The sequence below is a fragment of the Eucyclogobius newberryi genome, unplaced genomic scaffold (assembly GCF_026437365.1).
Source record: "Eucyclogobius newberryi isolate DKJ021-1_F unplaced genomic scaffold, fEucNew1.0.hap1 SCAF_20, whole genome shotgun sequence".
Classification (NCBI taxonomy): Eukaryota; Metazoa; Chordata; class Actinopteri; order Gobiiformes; family Gobiidae; genus Eucyclogobius; species Eucyclogobius newberryi.
Genome location: NW_027315835.1, coordinates 23,135,645 through 23,156,934, shown reverse-complemented (window position 1 = coordinate 23,156,934; position 21,290 = coordinate 23,135,645). Strand labels below are relative to the sequence as shown.

Sequence of the window (21,290 nt, the reverse complement as noted above, 5' to 3'; positions counted from 1 at the left end):
ACATGCTGCAGATAAGATAAGATATTCCTTTATTGTCCACACATGGGGAAATTTCGTTGTTTCCCCAGATGATGGACTCTCCACCAGAAAAGGCACAGGCTAAATGCATCACGCGACATCAATTTGACTAAAATATGAGTGCACGTGTTAAGCTCACAAAACATGCCCTTCATTTAGATTAAGTGTCCTTTAAAACTGCCATGGGAGCCTTCATATTTTTTTTCTTTTTGCTCTTTTTCTTCCAGTTTGGTCAATTCTCTAAGGAGGTCAAGCGGGTCAAGCACACACTGAACACGTCATGGCTAATAAAAAGGTGTTTTATCTGCAGAAAATGAGAGGCAGAGCACAAGGCTGTTGGAGAAGAATGAATGAATGAACTAGATAATTTGCAATGGCTGATTGCTAGAGTGTCTGCGTCTCTCCCTCTCCTCCCTCTCTCCTGCCCCCTCTCTCTCCTCCTCTCCCCCTCTCTCCTCCTCCCTCTCTCTCTCCCTCCTCCATCCCACTCTCTCTCCCTCCTCCCTCCCACTCTCTCTCCCTCCTCCCTCTTCCTCTCCCCCTCCTCTCTCTCTCCTCCTCCCTCAATATATGTAGGTGACTTACACACAAAAATTGAGTATAAATTAACCTTACGTCTGATTAATCATCTGGTTAATTTAAGTTCTGTATTATATGATTATTTCAGGAATACAGTCTGCTTGTGGTAAGTTAACAAATGATCAGTTCACAGAAGTCGCATACTTCTCGTTGCTTTACAGTTCTTTGATATTTCTGCTCTAAACTGCTCCATAATCAAAAGAACTGGAATGAGGTCGGAAATGGCAGGAAAATCACAGTGGGAGCGGACTGAGCTTTATGGTACCTTCAAATAAATATGGTCATTTTGCGGGAAATGAGCTGCTATTTTCTATGCATTACACATGTTCCCTTCATAATACACTGCTTGTTGCCAGGTAACAGAGGCAAGTCTATTTAAATATATTCCACAGACAGAGTAAGTACAGTACGTCATTAAAAATCACTTCGTAATTAAAGAGAAAAAACGTGTCTTACCCTGATGTTGTCAAAAGATCTTTTGTTGGTGACATCATACAGCAAAAGGAGTGCTGGGGACATAAAGAAAGCCAAAATTAGAGCCAAGAACATCATGACCTCATGGGCTTTGTAACACCAAAGCAATGGAAGGAGTACTTTTACGGACTACGACAGAGTCTGAGGACTACGACAAAGTCTGAGGAATACAGTCTGGCGGTAATGCAACACTTGGATGCCAACCGCCATAAAACAACAACGGACTACGACAGAGTCTGAGGACAGTCTAAGGAATAAAGTGTCATAAAGTCTGGCGGTAATGTAACACTACGAAAAGTCTGAGGAATAAAGTCTGCCGGTAATGCAACAATTGGATGCCAACCGCCATAAAACAACAACAACAACAACAACAACAACAACAACAGCATTATGATATAATTATAAACTCACACCGGGGCTATAGTTGCCTAAAGAAACTCATGGTTGACTAAAGACCTGCGCAATGCATCGATTATTTCACTAAAACGGGAAGACAAGACTCAAAATGATCAGAGTCTTGCACAGAAACAACATATACAAATGCAATTAAAACTGCATTGGAAAAGGCAATTCAACTGTGCCAAATGTCCAGCTATCTTGTTCCATGCATCACCCTTTTTAATGTTGTGCATGTTAATCTTTTTGATTTTACTGTGGGAGTCCTGAGTCGGGTGCATGGTTATTTTGGGGGTCCCAGCCTGAAATTTCTGGGAACCCCCGCACTCTATTTTGTCAGTAGCTTCTGCTTCTTCTGAAAGTTAGGATTTTGCTGTAATTGATTAAATCGGTCTGCCACTCAGAGCATGACACTTAGTGGTAAGTAACGGGATCCAACAAGACAAAATTACTAGTCTTTTTTATATAAATTACAGCTCGTCTTTGGTTGTGCGACAGTTCCAAGCGTAAACTGTCCGTCTCGCTGTGAGACCTGCACCCCACGGTTTTGAGCCACGATTCACAATTTTCTCCACGATCATAAATCTTTGTGCAGTAGACGTGGGGCTCAAGCCATCTACAAATGATAAATACATTGTAGTCAACACTGCTTGGAAATGAAAGCCCACATGAGAGCAAAAAGAGGTGTATCAAACAAAGCAGTATGGATGTGTCAGTGGAACATCCTTGACACCCAAAATAATACAGTTCAAGGCAGAAATGAATCATGACACGCTCAGAGAAGTTCCTTTGTCCAACGTGGTTCTTGTAGCCGAGGAGGACTAAATTGGCTCCTGAATCATCTCCCTTGAAACATGAGAAATGTCAACTGAATGGTACTGTACAGACCAGAGGAGAAATCATTATTTTGTCATCTTAGAAGCCCACCACTAGAGTCATTGGCATTTGGAAAAATATATTCTTATGTATGAGTGACAAGGTGGAAGATTAAAATGGAGGTTGAAAAAATGTATGTTGACACCATAAAAATGAATGCAATGTGTTAAGATTATGACTTAGTTTAATACCATTTTTCAAACCCCATATTTGGTATTACTGATGATTGTTATTTTTAAAATATCACATTGATTGCGTAAAAGACGCTTTGGACATTACTGTATTTTCTTTAAGTCTTTTTTCATAGTTTTGGCCGTGGTGCAACTTGTACTCCAGAGCGACTTATGTGTGATATCATTCGTTATTTTCACACTCGCAACCGCATTTCACATGTTGATTATTTTCACACTGATAAGCACAAGTGGGCGCTCTAGGCTCTAAAAGACACAGACGTAGAATAGGCACTTCCTCTACCTCTGGAGTTTGCAGAATTGTTTAGGCCAAAAAAAAAAATTCAAAATAAAAACCCCCGAACCTTAAACATTAACATTTTCATCGCATATTTTCTGGCCGTACGTTTTGAGAATGTCAAATTGTCAGAGAGAATCTAAAAGCTGCGGGAAAAAATCATCTGTGGGGATCCTAAGATATGAAAATCGCTGCACTTTTGACTTTTGATTTTTGAGGTTTTGTTTTACCTATGGGCGCATCCATGTTTGCGCCCAGATGCTCAAATTTGGTCAGCGTGCAGACTGGCAGCCATGGCCTGGGGTAGCAGCGTGACGGTCGAAAAGTGCTCACATCATGTAGTGACAATAAGAAAAATAGCGCAGACCACGGCGCGGCAACAGAGTGGACAACGGCGCAGACAACGGCGTGGACCACGGCGCAGACCACGGCGCGGACCACGGCGTGGGGGCACCGCAACAGAGTTGTCTGCTAATGGCTCTTTTCCGGTGGTTGGACTAGTATAGATGTAAAGAACTATTTTATTCAATATCTGCATACCAATAAGGCCACTAAGCGCTCAATTCTGAGAAAAGAAAACTGTCTGCAAAACCTGTGCGAGGATTTTAAAATACCAAAAAAAAAATCCGAAATTGTTTTTCCATATTACCGAAAACACACTATTTATTTTATTTGGCCTTAGAAGTGACACCAAGGAAGAAGAATTCAATGGAATCAGTTTTGAATCCAATTTCATCAACATATAATGTGCCAGTTTAAATGATTTATGCATAACTTAAGTAAATTTTACATGGATAGCAGGTACTAAAAATATAATATATGCTTTAAAGGTCCCATAACATGCAAAATCGACTTTTCAGAGCTTTTAACCTTCTTACATTGCTATTTGTGCTTCATATATGTACCCAGAGGTTTTTTTTATTGATTCCCGCAGTGTTTAGCTATACTACAGACTATCTCCTTTCCTCGAATCTCCAAACTGACGGGGGGTGTTCACAGGACCGCGTCATAATCACAGGCACGCGTCATCATCCCCCCTCACCTTCCCCCTCCCCCCTCTCCACCCCCTTCCCGCCTAGAATAAACACCAGATTTATTTCGGCTCAAAGTAGTGTTGATCTGAAGTTCTATCGTTTCTCACTCAGTCGCGCGGCAGGAGCAGACAGCTGTGAGGCTACGTCACGGGTGGGCGGGGCACACACGCGCTCTCTGAGACTACGTCACGGGTTGGGCGGGGGAGCCAGATCGCTCTTCGCAAGGGTGGGGGCGAATATCAAACCAAGCCGTCTGCATTTCCGGTTTGGTGAGGGGGTCCAAGGTCTGGGTGATATTTTTTAACTATTATGTTAAGGGTGTTGCACAACACTTATTATTATCAATTATACACTTAGGATAGACTACGAAACGTGGGAAAAAAAGCATGTTATGGCACCTTTAAGTGTTCTCAAAATCCATAAAAACTTTAGCAATTTTTCTACCACTGCCCTTTTCTGTTTATGTTTAATAACAAGTTTCTGTGTGTTATCTCTATTTTCTGTTTTAAAACATCAAGATAATGTAAAGATTTTGGCTGTATACATAAATTAGAGCATTTAAAATCAATAAGTCACAGAATGTCCTTGCGTCTGCTCACTGTGATTAATGCAAGCTGCAAACTGACATAGGCTATATGGCACACAATAATGTACAACGGTTAGGGCTGGGTATCGTTAACAATCAGAGGCGGATCCAGGATTTTCTGAAGGGGGTGCGCAAGATTCTAGGTCAACTATCGGAGGTGCGTGTTAGTAATAATACAGAATACAAATTAATTATGTTTCATGGCTGTGCCATATATTTAACAGTGTAATTGACAAACAACATAAAACCCAGTATTTACATTTAGTCCAGTGCAAAATACCCACAAAATAGAAATAACTCAGTGAATAGTGAGTGAAACGTCCATAAGAGAGCAACTGTGAGTTCATGTAATGTTCGAAAACAGCGCTTTAACCAGTTTGAGAATTTGCAAGTTCAGTGGTGGTGATTCTGTGTGGGATCGGACTTAGACTTAGCTGCATACAGACCAGAACAGCAGAGGTGGTAGCATTTAGTTACATTTACTTTTTCAAGAAATTGTACATCTTCTTTAAAACAAACATTTTCTTTAAAACAAACAGTGACAAAACCAATATGAAAAACCCTTTGCGCCGTTGTGCTGTTTGTGCAGGATGCAGTTGTGAACATGGTCTGCAGGGATTCTTTGAACTGTGTTCGCTCATTGACACAGATATTTAAAATAAAAATTGGTTCTAGTATTTGCCGGACATTATTGGTCGGTTCCAACTTGGAACCGAGTATCGTGCCATACCATTAAACGATGGTAAATATGGTATGTTTTTGCTGAAACTTGAGTTTTTGCAGACAGTGTTTTTTTGTAACTTTTCTAATTCAATTGCAGAAGTGCTGAGCTATCAGGCTAATTATCCAAACGTTGTTGTTAGACCTGACAACACCGGCACACATGAGTATTGTAATGATCTGTCTTGCGCCATGCAGGCGTTCAGGGGAATCACCTCAGGTCTTTTTAGCCCACGTTGAGGCTGGGCATTAGAAAAATAATTACACCTACATCGACAATTCCAAGTCATTTTCTCAGCTGGATCCAGCATCACCAGGCACATGCTAATTACCAGAAATCTCTTACATCTCTCAGTCATCATTATCTTTTTTCCCCCATATCATTGTGCCCTCCAATCTTAACAGTAGCAGCTTTTCTAGCATTCTGGTATTAAGTTAATGTCTTGTTTATTTGCTCGAGACAAGTCCATGAAGTGTGCTTAATGAGTTATAATCACTGTGAGGGCTTCTGCCTTGTCACTAAGAAACATTAACAAGAAGTGAGAGAAGCGTAACGAAGCAGAGGGAGAAAGATGTTAGTTCATCAGCCAGCACACAAAGCTCTTCAAATTCAATTACAGTCACAAAGACCGGATCCGGGACAGTGCGCAGCAAAAAGGAAACAACATCAAGTTTATATTTATTTTTGTAGCCAAAGACATAGTCCTCTTGCAATCACAACACATGGAACTTTATCATTCATTCATAAGGATGAGCATCGCTGGCAGAATATAAAAATACAATTATTCCACCAAAGAACCCAATAGGTGAGGAGTGTCACGAGAATGGCCTCATTATTCCTTGGTTAAAGTGGCATATTGCAAAAAGGCAGGAGTAGAGAATCTGCTGCGTTTAGTGGTATAACAATGCATCGTGCCACAATACATCGCAATTCTTTAAATGTCACGGTACGCATAGTCTCAATATGTCTTGAGCTGCGTGCTAAAACAACATTAAAAAATAATCACAGCTACGACCTGACAGCGTGCCGTGTATCCCTGCACTGCTCATCCGCACTAATGTCACACGGACAAATGCGAGCCTCAAATTACTATGTCCTCTCACACTGTATGTGCACGCAACCTGATCGACACCACTTTGACGACGCGCAGAGTCAGACACCTCCTCCTCTGTGTTTGAAAGAGAAGAGTACTGAGTGACAGGCGGGCAGAGGGCTGTGCACGCGCACACGCACACACACACGGATGCAGCACAGAGGGATGAAAACTTAAATGGTTCCAACAAGTAAATCTGGCGAATCGTCTCAAACACAGAAACCCTTCTTTAGGCAGTAAAGAAGCTCAGGTCATACTTGAAAAGGAAGTCTCAAGCTCATGTTCTTACCTAGTTAAATAAAAGTAAATAAAGATAAATACAGTATGATAACCACAGGCTGAATGCATCCAGCAGTTAACGGACAGACGGACGCGAGGAGACAGTGGAGCTGGACCCACTTAGGAGGAGAACCAGTTCTTCAGGAGGATAACCAGTTCTTCAGGAGGAGAACCAGATCTTCAGAAGGAGAACCAGATCTTCCAGGTTTTTTTTTGTCCCCAAAGTGGGAATAATGACATTTTTTTTATTGTTTTATGAATTGTAGGTCCTGAATCGTGAATTGAACTTGATTGTGAGATTACTGAATCATTACACCCAGTGCCGCCGCTCTCATTACACACACAACGCAGAGAGCGTAGGGCAGTGCTCCGAAGGGCCCCAACCCGACCAGGCTGTTTGGACTGAATGACACTATTTGTGATGCAGCTGTACTGTTCTTTTACAATTAAACAGGGAGCCTTCAGTAGGCATAATCTGTCTTTACTTTTTTTTGGGGGGGCAATTCAAACTAGGTCTTGGCCCTCTCTCCATATGAAGTTTGAGATGTGCAGGGGCAGCTACACAAGCCACGGTTTAAACAGACACAGACAGATCGGGGGCACAGCTGGGAACTTCGCATGCATATTCTACAAACCACAAAGAGCAAAACGGTCTCAAGATGTTAAAAATTGGCCTCGTATTCAATTAGAAACCGTGAAAAAGAGAGAATGAAACAAGACATGTGAAGCGTCAGCTGGCACGGCGAACCGCAGAGCTGACACCGCGGCAGGAGCAAAGCCAAAGCGGTTCAACTTCTTACAAATGTCTAAATCATGCTTTCATAAATGCAACAGAATGCTTAAATAGTTTGTACTGCAGCCTGTAGTGTTTTCTAGAGGCTTGATCTGTTCTGCAGAAGAAGGGCTTTAAGTGACACTGGAGCAGGAGCGTAGAAAGGAAATGTAGGGACAGTGGGGGGGCTCAAAATAAATGTAATGCAGTAATGAGTTATTAATAATATTATATCTAAAATTCACCAGAATACAGAAAATAAAACATTTAAAACTTTGGGGGTTGAGAGCCCCAGATCACACTTAGGATTGTGATTTATGCAATGTTTACAAATAAAAAAAATAAAAATAACTAGAAATAGTCACCCTAATGCTGTATTACATACATCAAACCTCTATGTATTTTGTACAACTTCAGTGTGGGTTGGGGGCATGGGAATATTTTTGCTTATGGCACCCAAATGGCTAGCAGCGGCCCTGATAACACCCCTACTAAAAAATAGGATAGATAGATAAGCCTCAAATCAATACATGGCACCCTAGTACCTAATGCCCTTGGCACTAGAATTAGGTTACAAGATTTATCTTAATCAATCTACAATTAATGGTTTCAATTAAAAAAATCAAGGTAACCACATATTGCAGTCTATTCTTGAATTTCTATCCTACGGAGTGTGTGATCCATCAGTCATACAGGGACATTTGATCATAAAATAAAATAAAACTGAATTCTGTCAACTGGAAGGGGGACAGTTTTGAAGAGTGAATATGTTTTGAATATGTTTCTCATCCAAGTAGCTTCTGCAGTTGGTTAGTCACTGCCAAATACTTGTCTGAAGGGAGGAGCTAACTACACTGAAACTAACACACCCTAGTTGTTCACAGTAAGGAGTGTCTATTGCTAGTTAAATCTAAAATGTGAACTGACACCTGAGTCGCATAATTGTTCATTTCCAAAATGGGCCATCTATCTTCAATTAACAGACTCTAATTAGCCCTATTGTTTGCTTTGTTTTGGTTTAGGTCTGAGGATGACATTGTAAATGGATGACTGTTTGTACAAAACAACTGTAAATAACTCGGGGTTTCACTGTAGTTAACTCCACCCTTCAGACAGTAACTTACCAGAACCTTGTTGGAGGAACCGAAGATGCAATCAAAACGTATTCACTGTTAAAACTTGTGTCCAGTTGATATCATTCCATTTTCTTTCATGGTATCAACAGAAAAAAACTAAATCCTACCGTTAAAACCCCTTTGATACTGGAACTACTTGGAACACTTTCAAAAAGGTGGAGCTACAGACCACAGAATGTTGATCGGTTGACGGAGAATACACATTGTTGCTCTACATGTTTTCCACTTCCAGCATAACATTTAACATAACTATATATTTACTAGAACGCCATCTACACACAACCCTCTTGAATAGCCACATACTGATCCACTACCTCTATTACCTCGAGCCTACCTTGTACACACTTCTGAACCGTGATGGGGTGATGTGATGCATTTAGAGCATTCCCATCCATCTTCTTTGAGACAGTAATCTGCATCAATAATTACGCACTGACCTTGTGAAAATAAACAGCATCAACAAATCATATGACGAGACACAAGTAGATGAAAATAAGTGTATGGCATGCAGAGAAGTTATTACTGAATCTGATTGGTCGAAGAGTCACAAGTACAGGATGCAGAAAAATCAAACTGTTGTTAAATCCAGTTAGAGAAAAACACAGACTTCTTTCCATCCTCAAATACACAAAGTGCTTCTATGTGCAAGTTTAAAAAAAAAAAAATGTTTGTTTAGGTTCGTCATTTTGACTTCAGACCAAATTACAATTCTGCACAGTGATTGGTCAGGCACACAGCGGCCGGGCTCAAACCTAACAGCATGAGCCTGCCCAGACGGTTCTCAAGAGTTTGTGAAACAAATATCACAACATTTGGTCAGGCAGACCCAGGTTACTATGAGGGTAGTTGTGGTAGGGTAGTGCTATGAAATAATTAGTCCTTTTTTTACACCCTGTCGACGATGTCATTAACTATTGACTGGGACTTGTTCTTACCATTGAGCTGGCTTCTGAGGACTTGCCTCACTCGTTGTAGGTATTTGGCCGTAGCCGCTTTCCTTGTTACTACCTCTTTGAGGTTGCCATTTGCCTGTGGGATTCCCAGGTACTTGTAACTGTCCTCAATGTCTGCTATCCTTCTGCGTGGACTACCTTCCCTGTCACCATCCGACCACACTTCTCTAGTCAGAATTACATTACGATATCTGAGCTGTAGATGCTGGTGGTGTGGATCAGGGAGTCAATGCTCCGCTCGCTCTTAGCATATAGCTTGATGTGATCCAAATATTGTAGCCTGAATTTAATATTGTGATAATAGAACTTATGAATTGATGACATTTTCTGCAGTAAGAACTCAAAACACACATGACCTGACCTGACATATGAACCTGACAGCTAAAAATCAAAAATCCAATTAACACAACTAGAAAACCAGATAAACAAAAAGAACACTGCAGGCTAAGTAGAGCTGGGTTTCGATTCAAATTTCAAGAATCGATTCGATTCCGATTTTTACGTTTCAAAATCGTTTTTTTCCGATTTCTCAGATTCCATCCGATTCGCTCCGATTTCGATCTGATTTCCGATTTGATCCGATTTCGATTCAATCCGGGGGTTAATGTTATTAAAAATTAAAAATGTATTTGAACCGTTTCCTTCACTTCATGACTGTGTAGAGAAGCAACATATTAAAACTAGTATTATATCAATATTAAACAGCAAATCTTACAAGTATTGGTAGTTACTGATGGCTGGAAGATTGATGAAAAGGTTAAGGGTCAATCTACCTTCAAGAAAGATAATCCAAGAGTCCTGAATTATCTTTCTTGAAGGTAGATTGAAGTTCACTGAGGGAAATGTAGAAAATAATTTTAATTCAAAAAAAAAAAAAAAAAAAAATCGATCTTTGGACGTACAAATCGACGAAAGTCATTAATATGCAAATCGATTAAAAATCGGAAAATCGATTATTTCAACCCAGCTCTAAGGCTAAGCAAACATTTATGACTGATACAGACTTGGATCATACATAGTTGAACTTAGTATAATTCTTATCTTTCTTAAATAAGAAATAGTATTGAGGAAATGAATTGTTGTGGGGTGACTTCAAGTGTTTCTGCTCCTACCATTGGCTAAAAAGCTAGCTAAGCTCTGCACAGCCTAGTTTGTGCTAGTTGACATAAAGTTTAAGGACACAGAATAACGGATATTTCAAAACAGTCAGAATTGGACAATCAAGCTATAAATATGACAGGAACATTTCAAATCGTTAATAGCAGCGGCTGTCACTCTTTAGGTCCATTAGTGCCTGGAACATGAAAAGCACACCTTTTTGATTTGCTCACTATGGAGACCAACTAATGAGAAGCAATGCAGGCAATTCCTGCCATTTCTGTCTAATGAGTTTTCCTTCATCCCTCCTTAAACCGCGGCACCCTGTCACAGATGTCAACAGAATGAGTACGAGCCTCTGAAATAGCCATCAGCCATCTTCTCAGGCCGTCAGCCTCATCATTATCCTCATACTCAGAGCAGCAGTTATTTTTTTTTAAACCTTTGTTAAGTTAAGTTAAGTTGTTAAGTTTGGCCCAAGGCACTACATTTTGAGGTGTCCATTCGAGGGACGTGTGGATCAATACAAGCAACAAGCGATTAGTGAACTCTCCTCCAGCTGAAGATATTCATATTCATGGTCAGAACAGGTGCAGCAAGGTTGATCCATGCTGAGGATATTGACATTGATATTAGAATTGGAAAATCAGATGCTTGGACACTTGAGCTCACACATGAAAGAGGCCTTGAAATACCTTTGAATGTGACCTTGGATACATGTTTTAGTTCCTATTTTTAAGGAATAATTATCTAGTTACATAAACATCACAGGAGCTACACCAAGTTGATCCAGGTTTGTTCTGTATTTCCATTATTTTGTGTGGTTCACTGAAGTTCAAATTAAGTCCACTGGTGTTTTAAAAATGCAGGTTCAGACCGTTTGGATTCCTTGAGATGAGGCAATTAAGTAATGACAGTGGCATAATATAGACATTTAAACGTTGGATCTTTTCTAACTATTCTGTCTAAAGAAAAAGAATGCTCTCACTGCTGATGCTGATTGCAACTGGTGACAAGTTCAACCCCAATCACTGACTGACAGCCAAACAACAAAATCCTGAAGGTGTGTAGTGCCTTTCCTGCAATCAAGTCACACACTCTGCACAACAGGATTTGGCTCTAGGTCTGGCTAACAGCCAGACACAGGACATGGAGACAGAAAATTAAAATATGGATGCACACTCATTATACTTTTAAGAAATATATTGACAGGTGAGATTAAGTGAAATTGTCGGTCCAAAGTCCTGAACTATACCAGCCCTACTTTCAGAGACAAAGACAGATGAGGTGCATTACAGAATGACAGCTGCATAAAAGCACTGTTGACAAAAGGTTTAATGAGGTTTAGAGCTTGTCCGATTTTGGAAAGTCGCCACATTCCAAGCAAATATCAAGGACCCAACCACTGCCTTACAGTTTCTACCTCATCTAGGTAATAGCACTCCATTACTAGGTGTATAAATAACACTTGACTTTGCATTATATTTCTTTACAACATTAGGTTTTCAGTGAAAAACGTTGACATTATTTTGTATGGCATTTCCGAAAAGAGGTCAATGTCATTCTCACAAACCTCCAGATGAACTGACTATTTATTTTAAATATTAATTCAATTAGATATTCGAATTGAGAATTGGCTGAAATGGCTGGTGCCCCAGATAACTATCATGCTGTGTTGCATGTTTGAAATCTTGAGCCAATTCTTTAATCAATATCAACTTCGAATGTCGCCCTCTTTCATAAGTGGGAGGATATGAATAACACTAGAGTACTTGGACTAGTAGAAATACTTAAGTCTAATACAATATATGACTAGATCGCCAGTTGTTTACGTAACAAAGATGATAGAAAGCCATGCGATACTGTATAGATGAGTTATTCATGGTTTTCCAATTAGTGTGGTAGATAAAAAGGTTTTTAATTCAGGTTTACAACTTGAATTTTTCCTAAAGGCCCTTTATCTTTCCTGTTCAGATCAATCCTAGGAAATTATATTGTAAGTGATCAATAAAAGCCCATGTCTCTGGAGTGCAGTTAAATCCAGCTAGATCTTTTCTCCTTTTTTATGTAGCTATCCTCTGCTTTCAGTTTGCCTCATTCTTGTACATAGACAAGCATCACCACCTCGGTTGCTTGTATTTTCACACCTCTGGTTCTGCTCTGTTGGGGGGGAAATGACAAATGGTCTGCTCGACTGAGAAGTGGAATAAAAGGATCAGGCTGCTACCTGTTATCTGAACCTTCAAGGTGGCTGAAGCTCCAGATGGCTAAGGCAGATGCAGCAACTCGGTGCAGCCAACCGCTAATATGCGCTGATTGTCTGGATCCATGTGCTCTTGTTAAAGGCATAATGACTGCAGCAGCGACCCAGCGAAGCCAGCCATGAATAGTTTCGTAATGTCAAGGTTCCGTCCTTGCTCCAGTTAATTTATTTTCTTGCTTTTATATAGGATTTCTCGCCCTGTATCCCCTAATTAAAAACAATATGCTTCTATCACCTGAAAGAATGACACCAGTATTTTAAATGCACATCTAAGTCAATAACTGCTGTGCAAAAAAGATTAAAGGTGGTATGGACGATTTTTTTCAGCAATTTTTTTATCATATTTCCTCGTGGCGGGGATAAATCATTTGTCCTGCCACATATCAATCATAAAACGCACCTATTGCTCACCTGCAGCCGCGTGCGGTTCGTGTCCACGTTTCCGCGTGCCTAAGCGCATGGATCTATCATAATATAGTTCCCTCAGTGTACGGGGCAAAATGAGGACGGAGAAAGACAGTTCGAGCTGACGCAGAAGTGGACAGAAATCTACGGGAGACGAGTGATGCGATACGCTCCGTTGCGCTAATAAACAAACGCACGTGTGTGTTGTATCAGTCCGCACGGGGGAGTATGCATGCGCACTTCCGCCTGCGTTCTCAAATCGCCGAAAAATCGTCCATACCGCCTTTAAGGCTGAAATTAAAACTTATTAACTACATCTTGTAAAAATATAGACCTCGCTTTGTGTAAATAATAAGTCAATCACAGAGGTGTATCAGATAAGAAAAGTTATAGTTTGACAACTTACTTGGCAATAACGCCTGGCACTAATACAAAAAGGGTAAATGGTACATGTACAGAAGATGTTTATATGTATTTCTGTTGCTAACTTCTAAAAGTGATGAAATTTCTACACGTCAGATGGTTCCATTCCTGCTGTGTGGGTTTAAGGTGTGACCATAGATATAACAAAACTTGAATGCTGAACAGGAGGGGACTTATCTAAAGGAAATGACTAATGTTTTTGCTTTCATACTAATATAATCGTCTGGAGAAGTTTCTGTGTGACAAATATGAAAGCGGGCTACTCACCTGACATTTTCATCAAGAATAGTGGATGCTTCAATTTACCACTTTGTGTGGTGACAGAATATTTCAGTAGAGCAAAGAAGCTGAAATGGTAATATCTATTATGGCCTCAATGTGAGAAAAAGGCGTGTGGGGAATCATTTTTAGATTCTATATTATGGTATATTTCAAGCTTTGTAACTTAAATAATGTATACAAAATGTACACTGGGATGCTGGTTCTTTCAGGTTCCTGGAAATGTGTAGGCAATTTATTAACCCTTGATATAAGGAAACAGGCTACTGCTATGTCCTAAATCACGGGTGTCAAATTTATTATGGGCCGCGAGCTGAATTTTGACCCTCATGGTGGGTCGAATATAACATAATATTTTAATACAAATTAAATAGCTTTATACAGTATAGCCTAGTAATAGTTATTTGTAGGGATTGGCAAAAGCCCTACAAATTAATTTGTTTAAAGCCTTAAATAATTGAAAATGTGAAAAATGTAAGAACATTTTTAGTGAGCAGTTATCTCTTAATGAGAGCCGTAAGTTGCATCTTTATGGTGCCTTAATTAGTTTTATCTGTGAAAGTTACAAGTTTATTCGCATTGCAGCCGCTTTCAGTTCCACTTTGCCATTTCGTGAAAAGTCCAAACAATCTGGTGTCTTTTTGCCAAACCTTTAGAGGCGCAGCATGTGATTTGTGAGCGCACACAAGTAAGAGCAGCAGCTCCTCTCCAGCTCCACCCCTTTCCCCCTCGGTGTGAGTAGCTATGACAACAACATGAGAAGTGCAGAACGCAAACTTTTAGATTTGAGTCGAGTTTACTCCTTACAAGTAATGTTGTGCAGAGTACAGAAGAGAGGGCAGTGAGTTCAGCTTGAATAGAAATGAAACAAAAAATAAGCAAATAAAGGATTTACAGACAGACTAGTGAATTAAGACTAAAAATAAATAAAACAAGTCAAACATCTGACACCCCTGTCCTAAATTTAACCAGTTTTAAAATATGTTTAAATTATGCAGTGGTTAATATTATTTGAGAAATTGTAAATTATTTATTCCATGTGTATACTATTTGCTTTAAATGCTTGTATATTACTATTAAAAATAGCATTGAGCAGCAATATCAACAGTAGTACAGTAATATTAATAAATCCCATTCTTACATCAACTACAAAAACAAAAAAAAAATACTAATAATTAGGGATGGGACACCTAATGAGATCAAATTGCCACGAGACTTTTACAAGAATTATTGACCAGTCATTGCGCATCTTTGAGAGCTGTTGTTAAAAGACTCTTTTAGAGAACTATTTTTGTCCCTGTTTTTATGTCGTAGTGATAGACATTGATGCAAATAATCAGTGCTAAGATCTGTTAAAAAAATCTTTTCAACAAAAATCTAATACGTCTAATCCACCCGCGGAACATGCTGTGTTTTCCCCATTGTTTCAAAATTATCCACAAAGAGATATTCCGGCCTACTGTATATATTATTATAAATAATTTAAAAATGTTGCCCGTACTAGTAGTGTTTAAGAATTAAGAATAACAAAAAAAACATCTCCAGGCCATCTAACAAATGGTACATAATGCACCTTTGAAAAGTTTGAATAGAGGTATTGGTCAGAAGTAATATAAAACCACATGGTACTATAAGAGGGACTGACATTATTTATGTTTCAATTAGTATGAACTATGAAAACTTTTCCTTAGAATCAAAATTGAGTTTGAAACGTTATTACCTTGACAACACTACTTGATAATCGTCATATTGGCGCTGCTACATTTGACGAGCAGGTACCTGCTCCACACACAGATTCTCGCGGGTATACCTCATAAAACGATGGGCAGCTTCATGTTCTCTCCCAGACTCTAAGTAACAAAGCTTATAGCCAATATGAATTGCTGTGTAAGTTATACAGGCATCTGGGAAAAGAAAGCAATAATTCACACACTACAATACAATGTTGACGCTGGTTTAGTTGCATCATGGACTGTTCAAAATGCCAGTAACGTTCAAAGAAGATCACAGAGAGAAGCTCGAGCCTTACCATGTGCGTCTCGGTAGTAAGCATGTGTGACACTCCGGAATCGCTCCTGCCCTGCGGTGTCCCAAATCTGAAACACAATCAGAGGAGATGACTACGTGGACCACTGTGGGGAATGACACTGTAAAGTGCATTAAAAACACCACTGTTTCATTCCTGCACATTGATTACTTCCAGTTCCACTTGAAATTGAGAACACATAATTAAACAGCAAAACAAACAATGGTCTGAAGTAATTACAAAGAACATAATTAAAGCATAATAAAAAGAAAGCGATTAGCAAGTTGCTGTTTGTTATGCACAGCTCCACTCAATATTGAGACTAAAAAGTTTAGCGCAAAAGTTCTACAGAATAGTACCTTTTTATCCCTTAAGTTGAATACTCAAAGTTATTAAGAGTTACACATGTCTTTCATCCATAAAGTAAAAAAGGTCATTTGAACAGCCAAACTGGATGCATTTAATTAAGTGTTGAGGTTGTATGTGAGAAATAAGTCGAAGACTGGAAAAAAAAAGGTAAGGTACAGTTTTAGGTTTTATGTGGTTATTGTAGAGCACTTGAATGTAAAAATAGCTTCTTGAAATTAAGGTTGAATGTAATTTGTTGCCACTATAGATACAGTCATTGAGGCGGCATAGTCTGACGTGGGTGAAAACTCTCTGTTGGGAGGTTCCAATATGGCAATGATGGACTAGGTTGCCTCTCTGCTGCTATTTTGAGCACTAACTCCACAAATACTCAAAAGACTCAAAACAACGTAGTCTTTATTGATAACTGGAGTGCGTTTTGGGGAAAGCCCGGGCTCATACGCAGGGATGGCATCCATCCGACTTCGGAGGGTACATCCCTATTAGTTCGGAATTTGACCGATAGTCTTAGTCGTGTTAAGTGACCATCTAGGGATGAGCCCCGGGCGCAGAACAGCAGTTTAAGACGCTCCTCTGTCGCTGAACTCTCGCCCGTTCTGTTACATGTGAAGTGTTCAGATTCAAGACAGATAGAGACTGTGTGTGTCCCTCGTGTCCCTCGTACAAATAATGCCAAAAAGTCCCATCTCAGAAAAAATATTTCAGGCGTCAGACCAAATAACTTAAGGAAAATAACAATCACAAATGACACAAATATACAAATGAATAAACACGTAAAATGTGGACTGCTAAACATTCGAGCAATTTCCTCCAAATCACTCTTAGTTAATGAATTAATTAGTGACTATAACATAGATCTTCTAGCTCTAACTGAAACGTGGCTTCAACAAGACGACTACGTCAGACTAAATGAGTCCACCCCACCCACCCATGTTAACTTTCAGACTGCCAGGAGCACAGGCCGAGGTGGTGGTGTGGCAGTGATCTCACACTCAAGCCTACTCATGAGCCCTAAAACTAACAATGCATTTCACTCATTTGAAAGCCTTATGCTGTCAATCACATGTCCAAATATGAAAAACCAAAAAGGAGTTTTGTTCATAGTTATCTACCGACCTCCTGGTCCCTAGTCAGAGTTTTTAACAGAGTTTTCTGACTTTATATCAAACTTAGTGTTAGCCTGGGATAAAATAGTTATAGCTGGAGACTTTAATATCCACGTGAACATGAGTGATGACGCTCTCAGTAATGCCTTCAGCGCCTTGTTAGACAGCATTGGTTTCACTCAGAATGTAAATAAACCGACTCACACTCACAAGAACACTCTGGATCTTGTCCTAACGTATGGAACAGAGATTAGTGACCTCATTGTCCTCCCTCAAACCCCTATATTGTCAGATCATTTCCTAATTACCTTTCAGTTTATTCTTAAAGATCATCCAGTCCCACAAAATAAAGTTATAATGAAAAGGACAATATCTGAAAAATCTATCTCAAAATTCAAAGAAATAATAGAGCCAATATTCAGTAACATGTCATGTGATCCTGCTGAGAATAGTTTTAGTCCCAGTATAAGTGATCAATTTGTCGACTTGACCATGAATTCTCTGAAGTCTGCCCTTGACGTTGTAGCGCCATTAAAACAGAAGGTCATTAGGCCAAAGCGCGCCTCCCCATGGTACAACCAAGAACTGCGTTCACATAAACAAAGAGTTAGAAAGTTAGAGGGATTATTTCGTCGCTCTCACACAGAAGAATCCCTAAAAGCATGGAAAAGTTGCCTGCTGTCCTATAAGCAGGCTCTGCGTAAGGCCCAAATCAGATATTATTCAAATCTAATAGAAGTCAACAAAAGTAACACTAAATTCCTTTTCAGCACTGTAGCTAGGCTAACAAACTGTCACAGTGCAGTAGAGCCCTCAATCCCAGCTACACTCAGCTCTGATGATTTCCTCCTATTTTTTAACAATAAAATAAAAACAATCAGAGATAAATTAGATGAAATTACCCCCGCTATTAGCCCTGAACTAGCCCAAGCTGTAAATCTAACGTCCCATATAAATCCACCTGTAAACTTAGAAAGGTTCACAGCTGTTGATCAAGCAGAGATAACTTCAGCCATTATGTCCTCTAAAAGCTCAACTTGTGTCCTAGACCCCATTCCAAGCAGACTCCTCAAAGACATTCTCCCCCTAATTACAGACCCTATTCTTAATATAATAAATACTTCACTCGAAAGTGGCTATGTTCCACAGTCCTTCAAACATGCAGTCATTAAACCTCTTCTGAAAAAGCCTAATCTAGATCCCGACCTATTGGTAAACTACAGACCTATTTCAAATCTTCCCTTCGTCTCTAAAATCCTTGAAAAAGTTGTAGTAAAACAGCTTTGTCGCCACCTGCAGGACAATAACTTATTTGAAGTTTTCCAGTCAGGGTTCAGAGCCCACCACAGCACTGAAACTGCACTAGTTAAAGTCACAAATGATTTGTTATTAGCCGCTGACGATGGACTGGTCTCAATCCTGGTTCTGTTGGACCTCAGCGCAGCGTTTGACACCATTGACCACAACATTCTACTGCAGAGGTTAGAATGTGATGTAGGTGTTGGAGGAACAGCCCTCAGCTGGTTTAAATCCTATTTATCTGATAGGTACCAATTTGTTAATGTAAACAAGAGCTCCTCACCATGCTCTAAAGTAATTTACGGTGTGCCACAGGGTTCGGTACTCGGTCCAATTCTGTTTACTCTTTATATGCTGCCATTAGGCAACATTATCAGAAAGCATGGCATTAACTTCCACTGCTATGCAGATGACACTCAGCTGTATTTATCAATGAAACCTGATCAGAGCGATCAAGTAGACAGACTTAGTGCTTGTGTGAAGGAGATAAAAACCTGGATGACACTTAACTACCTGCTTCTTAACCCTGAAAAAACCGAGGTCATTGTGCTTGGCCCTAAGCATCTACGAGACGGTCTATCTGAGCAGATAGCCACACTGGACAATGTTAGTGTAGCCTCTAGTTCTACTGTAAGAAATCTTGGGTTTTTTTTGACCGGGAGCTCTCATTTAAAGCTCATATAAATCAAGTCTGTAAAACAGCCTATTTCCATTTGCGCAACATAGCCAAAATCAGAAGAATCCTGCCTAAAAGCGATGCTGAAAAACTTATCCATGCATTTGTAACGACTAGATTAGACTACTGTAACTCCCTGCTCGCAGCGTGTCCTAAAAGCTCCATAAAAAGCTTTCAACTGGTTCAAAATGCAGCAGCAAGATTACTATCAGGAACAAAAAGAAGAGAGCACATTACGCCAGTGCTGAAGTCTCTTCACTGGCTCCCCGTCGAGTTTAGAATCAAATTTAAAATTCTACTCTTGACCTACAAAGCCATAAATGACATGGCCCCATCCTACCTCAAAGATGCTATAGAACCATATCATCCAAACAGAGCTCTTCGCTCTCAGAATGCCGGCCTTCTGGTGGTCCCAAGAGTCTCTAAAAGTACTGTAGGAGGTAGAGCGTTTAGCTACCAAGCTCCTGTGTTATGGAATCAGCTCCCGACCCATGTTAAATATGCTGACACAGTCTCTTCATTTAAGTCCAGGCTTAAAACGTTCCTCTTCGAAATCGCTTATGGTCAGACTAGTTAGGAACAGAAACATAAACCCACAGCTTTAGCTACACTGCCCTAGGAGTAACTGTGCTGGGGGAAGTATGACAGCTTGAGCACTATCCTCTTCTTCTGACTACTTATGCTATCAAACAATATTTATTTTTTAATTCCACTTGCAAACTGTTCACCGCCTTCTTTTTCTTTCTCTCACTCCTGAGGACCTGTGGACCCAGATGTCCCTCTCCTGGTGAAGTGGTCCCTGCCCTGTGTGGACGGTCCCTCATCTGCCTGAGGAGTGGGTCCAGCTCGCCTCCGACGGTCCCTCATCTGCCTGAAGAGTGGGTCCAGCTCGACTCAGACGGTCCCTCATCTGCCTGAAGAGTGGGTCCAGTTCGCCTCAGTCGGTCCCTCATCTGCCTGAAGAGTGGCTCCAGTTCGCCTCCGACGGTCCCTCATCTGCCTGAAGAGTGGGTCCAGTTCGCCTCAGTCGGTCCCTCATCTGCCTGAAGAGTGGGTCCAGTTCGCCTCCGACGGTCCCTCATCTGCCTGAAGAGTGGCTCCAGTTCGCCTCCGACGGTCCCTCATCTGCCTGAAGAGTGGGTCCAGTTCGCCTCAGTCGGTCCCTCATCTGCCTGAAGAGTGGGTCCAGCTCCAGTCTCCCTCGTGTCCGTCTGTCCGTCTGTGAGAGTCGGATCTCTCCTTCACTGGAACTCCTCCAGGTTTCTGCGCTTTTTTCCCAAAGAGGTTTTTTTTGTAGTTTTTCCTGGCCGAGAAGGAGAGTCTAAGGACAGAGGACCCTGGGACATCGTCCCTCGCCACCACAGACATTGTCTGACTCCATCGCCACCACAGACATTGTCTGACTTCATCGCCACCACAGACATTGTTGATTCATTTCTCCCTGTGGTCCTCAGAGGCAACTGTTGTTGTGATTTTGGGCCTTACAAAAATAAATTGATTTGATTTGAAAAGTCCAGACTACAACCTAAGTAAAGGGCTGCACACCCCTTCAAATGCAAACAATTCAGATGCACATGCTCACACCAAGGGAAAGGTGGAGTTTCAGTAAAATATGAAAATACTCTGATTAAATAAACACACAGAAGTAACTAATAAGCACTTAAATTATAGTTTTGAATTCAAAATGTTGCTCTTTAGAGTTTTTATTTGCAGTGTGCCATTGCAATTTAGATTTGAAATACTGAAAGGTCTGTGTAAGAGCGCAGAGCAGGGAGACAGCCTCTCTGCACCCGCTGTGAGGCCGCGGTGTGTCCGGGGTCTGCAGTGGTCTGAGTGAGAGGGCAGAGCAGGGAGACAGCCTCTCTGCACCCGCTGTGAGGCCGCAGTGTGTCCGGGGTCTGCAATGGTCTGAGTGAGAGGGCAGAGCGGGGAAACAGCCTCTCTGCACCCGCTGTGGGGCC

At 40.6% G+C, this 21,290-nt stretch overlaps 1 protein-coding gene across 2 annotated transcripts in view; it reads right to left on the bottom strand.

Annotated features, from left to right (window-relative positions):
- LOC140369159 (ras-related protein Rab-26) overlaps nucleotides 1-21,290 on the bottom strand; it is a 97,342-nt gene that overhangs the window by 29,576 nt on the left and 46,476 nt on the right. For both annotated transcript variants that reach the window (XM_072456421.1, XM_072456422.1), the window contains 2 exons: nucleotides 15,883-15,949; nucleotides 1,054-1,106 (listed from right to left, as the gene is read on the bottom strand). In XM_072456421.1, the coding sequence (XP_072312522.1) occupies nucleotides 1,054-1,106; nucleotides 15,883-15,949 (120 nt within the window). The remainder of the gene's footprint in view (nucleotides 1-1,053; nucleotides 1,107-15,882; nucleotides 15,950-21,290) is intronic.